Source organism: Styela clava, chromosome 8 (genome assembly GCF_964204865.1).
Source record: "Styela clava chromosome 8, kaStyClav1.hap1.2, whole genome shotgun sequence".
In the NCBI taxonomy this organism is placed as follows: domain Eukaryota; kingdom Metazoa; phylum Chordata; class Ascidiacea; order Stolidobranchia; family Styelidae; genus Styela; species Styela clava.
Genome location: NC_135257.1, coordinates 9,132,870 through 9,143,108, shown reverse-complemented (window position 1 = coordinate 9,143,108; position 10,239 = coordinate 9,132,870). Strand labels below are relative to the sequence as shown.

The following is a 10,239-nucleotide window of genomic DNA, read 5'->3' as shown; positions in this document are numbered from 1 at the left end:
CCACAAATTTTTTTAGTTTGTATAAAGTATTGCCATGTTTTTTTTTTGATCAGTTTCTCGCATCCATCACAGTCCTTAATTGATTCAAAAGGCATTGCCCGATTTTATATTGTGTCTTTATTTTATTGTGTTCTTTTGATTGTTTTTATTAGACTGGCACGTACTTGTACGTTTTTAACTTTTTCATTAGGTTATGCCCGTCCTCCAGATTTCCTGCATTTTGTTTGTTGTTGTTTTGTTCCTTTCAGAGTGACCAAAATAAAATTGATTGATTGATAAATATGAAGCGATTTCATAATATTCTTGTGTTTATACAAATATTCAGAATATTTCTATCTTCTTTGGTGTTATTGTAAGCTGGTGAATTGATATTGTGGATCATAGTATTTTATTCTGCTTATCCAAATCAACAATCCCATGGCAACAAGGGCAGAGCGTGAAAAGGTTCAGCGTACAAATGACAAGCACAAAAACATATTAGCTGTTTTATTATCAAGAGAGGAAAATAAGTATTGTGCAGATTGCCTTGCTAAAGGTATGGATTTTTATGTTGTTGTTAGAATTCTTTTTCTCATTTTTGTTGTTTAGCTTTTCTCAGTAACTATTGGACCAATAGCTTTGAAATTGCCAGTGGTTAAAGATTATATTTTTCGCTAGAGGTCTATGATATTTTGTATTTCAAAAATTTCTGTTTTGTATGTGATGATGTCATCGAAATTAGAAATTGCACACCTTGGTTAGTTTAATCCATCCGTATTATTGTCATCCATGTTGACTCAAGGACACAAATTTTCAAGATTATTTCGTGAGTCGGGACTCGGGACAATTCAATTTCAAAGCTGTCATTATGTACAACAAACTTTACATTGAATAAGTAAATCAAAAGTTGCCTTTCACACAATTTTTGATAAAATTAAAAACTGGCCAATATGTCAGCCAGTGCAATGTTTTCTTCTAAACCCAGCCTGATTTGATATCCGTTTACGAGTTCGGTATTTTAAAGTTGATAATTTTTCTGAAACAGGATTTTTTATAGCAAATTATTCAGATTGGCCATTTCGGTGCGGAATATTGTCCATTTACAAATCATTTCTTATTATTGTGAATTAAAATAATATTTTTGTCATATTATGCTTTTGTAATGTATGTGAAATGTCATGTATTTGAGTTTCCAATTGGTTTTCTACCTTCAGGTCCAAGATGGGCTTCATGGAATTTGGGAGTTTTGCTTTGTATAAGATGTTCAGGATTACACAGATCTCTGGGTGTTCACATATCTAAAGTAAAGTCCGTGAATTTGGACACATGGACAAGAGAACAAATGCTGGTGAGATAATAAGTTGTTTGTGTCATTAGAATATGTGATTGTTTTTGGACTACAGTAATACCTTGGTAGCTGAACATAATTAGTTTTGGTGTTCGAGTAAAAATAATAAAAGATGAAAATATGAAAAAATTTTGTATCAGTTACTGTACGTTTGGCAAGTTTCTGTGGGCTCTATGGGATTATTTTTTGTGTGTGATGACGTCATCAAAATTGTGCACTCCATGGCAGTCCCGCTTTCGCGTTAGACATGAAGATTGCCGCAACGGTAGTCGACTTTGACAGTTTGCATAACCGTTACTACTTCGCTTTGGCCTTTGTGTCCTTATATTTGAACATCTCTCTCTTATTGAATGGTCAAAACAAGAGGCAGCAGAGATGCGCAGTTCAGGTGACATCATCACACTCGACAATGTGCTCAGGTGTTCGAGCACCAAGTTTCCGTTTGAGTACCGCAGCATTTTTGACTAGAATTTTTGTGGACTACCGAATTGTTTGAGTATCAAGTTGTTTGACTACTAAAGTATCACTGTGTTTACATTTTGAGAGTGGATTAAAAACTTTCCTAGTTATGAATTGAATGTAAGGTTTTGAAGTGGTTCACAAGATATATTTTATAACATAGTAGGCTTTTGTCTTGTTTTAAAATCATGTATTTGTTCATTATTAAACATAAATTTAGTAATACATTATCAGTAAGCATGATATAGCTTCATAGAAAAAAACCACCTATTTTACTGTTTTAGAATTTCTGCTGCAGAGGTAATGGTTGGGCAAAAGACACATATGAAGCAAGACTTCCAAGAGACCATAAAAGGCCTCAGGCTGACTCGTATCCTTTTCAATTATCATATGTTCATAGACAATATACTAAGATATCACCTACTCTCATTGGAGCTTAGTTAACAGTAGATTTCACAAATTATTGTTATTTTTGCATTATATTTTCATGACCGGTCGTTACGGTATATCATTCTAAGCTAAGCTATAAACTATTTACTATTAAATATTACTTCGTTAGTTCGGCTGATATGGTTTGGGAAATTTCCAGTATTCATGACTGAACTGAACTAGGGTATAGTCATTAGTACAGTAATTAATGATCTAAATTTACAGAAAAAAATAAATTCAATATATTAAATATGAAGATAAAGAGTATTTTTCACACGATTTATTTCAATTTATCTTAATAAATAGTTCACCAAGCCAAGGGCTTATTGTGAAGAAAAAAAAACTTCACTTGATGTAATGATTATTTTATAATATCCCATATCTTACAAATTAAATATAAGACGAAAAAGGCCTATTTTATTTTCATTCTGGTGCTTCCAGTCTGTTTGTGTGTTGTGGGTACTAGCTTGTGAATGACCTCCAAAGTAATTTCCAGGAAGTTATCTAGTTGGGTCGAAATCAATTCTTAAGTACTTCCTCTGACACACCTGCCATGAAGCTTATATCTTTGTGGCAGCACAGCATTTTATTGATAAGTCTGGAGTGAAGGCATTTATATTGTCTTTTTTTAGAAAACACACACACAGATGTTTTACTATGAATTCATTGTGTTTCCTGAATGATTACACTACAGTAGTGTTAGCAATGCTATAAACTGTTTTTATTTAGAATGCTTTGGTATTACAAAGTAAGGATAGATTTTTTTTCCACTTTTGTGTGCTAATACCTTTTTATTTTTTTAATTACACACAATATCATCATTTATGTCTTTCCTTATCTTCAATTGTAATCACATTTATAGAAGCCTTGAATATTTTATTCGTGATAAATATGAAAAGAAGAAATATATAGCACCTGTCGAAATTCCGTTAAGACCATTAACAGTAAGTTTTCCATGAAAGTAAATCATAAGCTATGTATGCGATTATGAGATTGTAAGTAAACCGTTTATGCAACCCAACTTGTAACTTCATCCATGCAACTCAATCCTGCAGACCACGTAAGGACCATAGGCTGATTTTATGTCTTGGGGAGGCTGGTAAATTTGTGAAACAAACATATGATATTATAAAATTGCAGTGTTGGTGGTATTCGAAATTGAGCAACTTTATAATTTAAGTCATATATTATTTCAAAAATCTTAATTTATTTAATAAAATGTCATTTTTTATCACCTCCAATCTTAATAAACTTATAATATGATATAGTTCAGTTTTATTAAATAAACCTAATACTTTGGCCAACATACTCCCATTTGTATAACACTCCACTTACCTCTGTCTGTATAAATATTTACCAATAATTTTCAGGGTTTAGGTTTAATAGATGAAAATGTTGACTCTCCAAAGAAAGGAAGGAGTAGAGATGGAAAACGTGATGGTGTATCGATAATATCAATTCCTAAACCGAAGTGGGTAACATAATTATTTACTTGAAGATATAAAAATGTTTATTGTGTTCAAAATTTGTCTTGGTGATGCCTAAGATGGAATATTTTACAGACGGATTTGGAAAACTTCAGTGAATAATTATACAATTTTCAGCAGATTAGTATATTTCGATTTTTTTTATTCACATCTCTAATGTACCGGTATGTAATCTTAAATGCAGGCTTTGTGAATTTATGATTTTTTTTTATTAAATTTTGACATTTTATGGCTACTATTTTTAGGGGGTTGCATCCGACCAGTCCAGGTATTCCAAGGCCCAAATCCTTGCCACAATTGCCAAAACATGATGCGAATAGTCCAGTGCAAAATAGAGCACAGAATCATGCTCCTGCTCCCACAACAGATGATTTGTTGGGATTAAGTAAGTCCTGAATTTTTGTCCTATGTTTATTGTTTTCATGATCTTGTTTTCTGCATTTTGTCAGCAGTTCAAATGAGTGAATGAAAATGAGTCATCTCTTACACTGGGAGGCATTCAGGCCATGATTTTAATTATTGGATGTGTGTTGTTATATGCTTAAGCATAATATGCCTGGAATTTTGAATATTCAGTTCCGAATGACATGACTCATTTAGAAGTGTGTTGTAACTTTTTTTAAATAGGGGAACCGTGTATTGGTCAATTTGTATTAACACTCACAATAGTCTATTAGTCTCACAGTTGCAGATTTAAGCTAGTGATCTAGCAATGATTCAACACATTTTAATTGAAGATCTTGTATACGATAATAGAAGCATTTTGGTTGATTTTACAGATTCTCCGATTTCAAAAGATGCACCGGTGTCAGTGGTGGTGAATAATGATGCTGCTCCTCCAGCAGCAAGTGCCGATCTTACAGAAGATTTATTTGGTCCTATGTCTTCCTTCCAATCATTGTCGGTAATATATTCTCATTTGTCTGCTACACGAAATACTGATGAGCTAAAATACAATGTTTGAACAGAACCTAAGTCTGTTTCTTTCTCTAATGTAAACCTACATGAAAGTTATGCTAAACCAAACAATTTGCGGATTCCTATATCTTAAATTGTACAAAGTGAGGCTTTGACTTCACGTTAAACTTTTGGGGTCTAGGAACATTTTCATGTATCCAACCCCATATCATTGCTTCACTCGAAAATCTCAATGGGACTAATAATGGTTGCGCTCGCCCATTTCTTTTTTGCAATTGTTCTTGGCGTAACTCTCCATGTTTTAAAAAAATCTGATTCTTGATTTTCAACCCCCCTTCCTTAGGAAAAAACTGCTTTCGATTGTTGTCCAATCTGTACTGTATCATTATTTATCATCATTTGTGATATGCAAATTTGGACTCTCGTTTTTATGCAATTTGAATAGGTATAATGAGTGTAAAAATTCTTCCCCTGTTGGGAAAACTTGATCTAATTTTTTTTATTCCAACAGTTAACATCTTCAGTATCAAGTCCAAACCTTTTGAACGGAGGTTTAGAATCGTCATCTTCAAATCCAGAACCTCCTGCTGCACAGGAAAAAGTAGAAGATAAACGACTATCAAAGGATTCTATCTTGTCATTGTATTCTCATGGGACTAAATCATCTCCTAGTTCAATGATGCCTCCAGGTGAAACTAAATGTTTTTTGTATTATATGTGCTTTAAACCAATGGTCATGCACCTTATTGAATTTGTACCTGTCTAAATAACAACATTCAATGGCCCTCCTGTAGTATGTGAACCAAGATTGCGGACACCGGAACATAGTATGTGCATCAGGTTAGGGTTAGGCTAGTGTATAAATTAGACACAATTACTAATTAACAAAATTTATTTAGTTCTTCTAACATGTCTGTCGTATTTTACAAAATAAACCCCTTGTTGTTGTGAGTAATTATATTGAAATTTAAAACAGCATAAAATAATTTCAATAGTTGTACTGTACATCAAACAGGACACAAATGTTTTCAATGACATATAACATGGACTGTCCATAATTGTATAAAAAGAATGACGTACTAATAATCGAAACGCTTCAAAGTTCAAATATAATAGCGTAAAACAGGGTCTTCTGTTAAAATGAAAGTATTTCTGCAATAGCACTTGGCGCATTACAAAAATATAAATTACCACTAAATGTATATAGTGTTATACAATATATAATGTTCACAGGTAACTTCAACATTCCGCCACAATCACAAATGGGATTCCAACAACAACAACCAAATATGATGCAATACAATCAGCAATCATTCCCACAAAATATGGGCATGCAAGGTAACAATTTACAAATATATTATATATATATAATTATTTAGGCATTTTTTTCAATAAAGAACTGTTTAATCTTTTTTTTTAATAGGTATGCCTAGTACATATCAGCAACAGCAAATGATGAACATGAATCAACAACAAATGAACATGAATCAACAACAGCTCCAAATGCAACAGGTAATGTCTTACATATCTAGTTTTGTAATAGGATTCGAGTATTAATTTTTTCAGAAAATTAATATGAAAATTATTTGTTTCAATTTTCGCCCCATTGCGTTCATTCACTATACTTCTATTATGAAATGGTATTGTATTGAAATGCATCTATGACAAAGTTTCAATTTTTTTTATGTTGGAGGTATGTATATATTATATATAAGATATAAGTTAACATGCCGATAAGACCCAATCCACCTATGCACAATGAGTTGAAGTTGGACTATTTATGGTAGTACAGATGTATTACCTACATCAAATTTATAATTACATCTTTTTTGGGGCTGATGAAACTCGGTATGTTTTTCCATGTTGGATACTTTGATAAGTCTAGGCTTTGCAAGTGTTTTTGATTTTTTTCATAGCTTTGATTTGTTTTTTTTCTCATGTTTCAGATGGCCCAACAGATGCCAGGAATGAACATGAGTGGAATGGGATATGGTATGCCACCTCAACAACAGAACCCGATGCAGGGTAATATGGGATATGGTATGGGATACAACCAACAAATGTTTCAAGCACAACAACAACAACAACCTTATGGAAATAACATGGCGAATGGTGCAAATACAGGAATGACCCAAATGGGTGCTTACAGTGCAATGATGCCGGGCATGCAAGTGCAGCCTGGTGCAAATACCTCAATGTGGGGACAAGCTAATCCTGGTATGAATTCAGGGCACACGTTAAGTACGCAGCTCTGGAAATGATGGAATAATGCTTAAGTTTCGTTTTAGATATAACAAGTAGATTGGTGAAAATTTGGTAGCTATAATATCTGACACAATAAAATATTAAAGGCTCCAGAGCTCGTTTTTTACCTCGGAGCCGGCCTTCAGATCCATAGCCATTGAGGTTTTTTGGTATGACCTGGGACCACTACTATGAAACATCACCCCAAATGTTTTTTTGTGCACGCATGATTCAAGACTATAATATAAGAGTATAGAGTTTAACTTGAAGCTTTTAAATCAAAATTAGAAAAAAAGATAACAAGATAGTTAGCAGCTTGAGCGACTAAAAATGTTGGTACCTCCGGCTCCACCTCCAACTCTTCATTATAGGAAGCTTTGCCTCAGCTTCAATAGTACATACAACAACCCTAGTCACAAGGCATTAGATTGTGAATGTGAATACTAACTATGAACAGTGGTATGGATAAATAACATTCCAATGATAAAATACAGATTTAAGAATGGGATCATCTTGGCTTGGCATTGCTTAACCCGGTTATCGCACGCTGGGTTAGTTCATGCGTTAGATTAAAACTTGTGGCTTCCATACTGTAACACCAGCATCTATGCCATATATCTAAACTATGTAACAATCCCATCCACTTCTGATTAATGATGTCTCAGATGAAAAAGTCATGAAACTGAATGTTAGATACTCATTTAGGACGATAATTTTATTTATTGTGAGAGAATATTTTTAGAGTATACCTATATATTGGAATATTTTTTGCTTTTCAAAATTGATGATATATTGCCACCAATATTGTGAAAAATCAAGATCCCCACTTACTTTTTGATATATCCATGAATCCAACAATTTCTTTCAACTTTGATCAATTTGAATTGAATATTATACAGCTAAATATAATAAATATGTATTTATGACATGTAAAATTAGAATATATTGGTACATATATATATAATAATAACTTGATGTCTAATAGGACAAAAAGTTAGATACAAATAATTTTTCTATACTTACTGTAAAACTAATTATTAAATGATACATTGAGATGAGGAGATCAGTAATAGATCTAAAAATAAAAGATTCTGCTTGATGCATCTTTTGATATTATAATACTAAATTTTTTCTTGGATCTCTTTGCTTGTCGTAGTTTGAGAGATCAAAATGAGCATATAATTTCTATTCAGAAAGTGGCAAACAAAAAGCTAATAGTATTTCATTGATTTACTACTGTTTTGTGCTCGATCTTTGAACATATATATCAATTATCATTCCGCTTTATCCTAAAGAGAAGTCATTTCTAATGTCATGTGATTCATTACATTACATCATTTATACTTGATTATCCAAATTTTATTTGCAATTCAGCGAGGTTTATGCCTTGTCATTCGTCACAAATCTTCATTATGTAGTTGTTTAAACTTAAAATATCTTTTATTGTGTTTTTCTAATTTGTAAAAAAATGTGTATACTCACTGGTATGCCTTGCTGTACCAAGACTAGCTATCACTACAATTAGTATTGAGTTGCATAGTGAATGTTGCATAATGAATCACCGAATCTAGGCTACAGTTGATGCCATCGATGGCTTTCTTTATTAATAAACATATACATATGTAAATTAATATAAGCAATGCCTAGGTTATGAAGTGATTATGTCTATGTATGCGTGCCATTCACTATAATTTATATATTCTCACCATTTTCAGTGCATACACTTTCGAATCTCCACTTTTGATTTTTAGTCAAACGCTAAACCAGTGATAAAAGGAACAATAATCGTAATAGTCATTTTTCATGAATTTTTTTACCATGGCGCCCACCTGGTCCGAGGTAGGAAATATTTCTCCCATGTTACATGCATATAAGTGTAGTGCATCATTCATGGCTCTGTTTGAATATGAGTAGGACGTGTATTTTGTTTTTTTATAGTACGTTTTTGTGCTTCGTTTAGAAGAAAATTTGTGTGGATTTTCGTTTATAACTTTATTTGTGTTTGTGATCGAAACAATTTGTTGCATTTATATCATTGAGACAGAATTTTTTTTGCCTTTCGTCTTTCTAGTTCGCCTCTATAACGAATGATATAGTCTTCTAGGTATCTGCCTATCTGGCGCTCCAGAGCGTACCAATATGGAGGTGACTAATTTTGTTCGCCTTTTTTACATCAAGTTGTGTAAAGGGACTGGAATGGGCAGGGGGATATTCACTTGGAAAACACAGGCAGTCCCTGGACTCGTAATAGAACTAAAACAAGGAAAATCGGAATAAAATTATGACCTAACCCTAACCGGGTACTTCGGGAGTACCAGGTATCTAGCATAGGTCTTATTTCAGGTGGCCATATTCATGGTGTTGGGGTATCTTGGAGTAATTTCATTGATTTGAAATAACTAAATTAGAATACATATCACCGTTTCAATAGCTCTCATGTTGGTTTTTACATTTTATAGTCTGTTCGTTACATTCAGAGAAAAACTCAAAATTTTTTTGATAACCATTGGATATTACAGTTCCAAGTTTTGATTCTTCAGATGACATTGCCTCAATATCTTTATGTGTTTTCTTGGTGCCATTTGAGTGAAATAGCTCTTATTATTGATAAATTTTTGCAACTTTCCATTCCATTCCATTCCAACTTACCATAATCTTCTATACATATAGTTACATGATTTTATCAAGTTATTTTTTGTGCTATGTAGAACAGGATATTGTGCCTTTATTCTTGTTTAAATCCTTGATATATTGTTACATAGCATCACCACACATAAGACAAAACTTTACTTGTATATACCTATAGATATGTTCTGTCCCTGTCGGTAAATAGTCTTACTTGAACATAAGTCGTGGAATGTTTTGTTTATGGGAAGTTGAAGTCAAGTTGTGATTGTTTTGTGTCTGTGATTTATTCTGGATTTTAAATTAATTTTTGTCGTCCAAATATCATTGCTTAGGTAGAATTGAATTAGATTTTTTGCGATAGTAATATTGTTACTTATAACTATATATATGATATTATGTACAAAGCACTTGCGAATGAAGCCTTAAATAAATGAGGATTCTTGATGAAATTTTTTTACTCCAGCAGCCAAAGGGTGGTTAGGAGACTTCTTTTTTGAACCAAATAAACATGGAGATTGTTGCTGTTTCATGTATTGCCTAATAAGTCGTAAGTGTGGCATACAAGAAGCAAGCAAAGTGATCGGTGATCACGCTGGTATCGGTGAATCGAATAATGATCACGTTTATTACCGTACCTTTATACATCCTGATCAAGACTGGTGACTAGTTCTATGCCTAAACCCGACTCGGAACAGTCTTAACGGCATTCTTGAGATAAATTCTAGAGTTGACTTATTGAGAAGAGAA

At 32.9% G+C, this 10,239-nt stretch overlaps 1 protein-coding gene across 1 annotated transcript; it reads left to right on the top strand.

Annotated features, from left to right (window-relative positions):
- The first annotated feature begins 272 nt into the window (after positions 1 to 272).
- Positions 273 to 9,941, top strand: LOC120345299 (stromal membrane-associated protein 1-like). The gene is made up of 11 exons (XM_039414692.2): positions 273 to 535; positions 1,194 to 1,327; positions 2,071 to 2,156; positions 3,078 to 3,159; positions 3,586 to 3,686; positions 3,948 to 4,087; positions 4,482 to 4,606; positions 5,132 to 5,309; positions 5,854 to 5,958; positions 6,044 to 6,132; positions 6,567 to 9,941. Exons 1-11 carry the CDS (start codon positions 418 to 420, stop codon positions 6,879 to 6,881), a joined length of 1,473 nt encoding a protein of 490 aa, XP_039270626.2. The 5' UTR covers positions 273 to 417; the 3' UTR covers positions 6,882 to 9,941.
- The last annotated feature ends 298 nt before the right edge of the window (positions 9,942 to 10,239 follow it).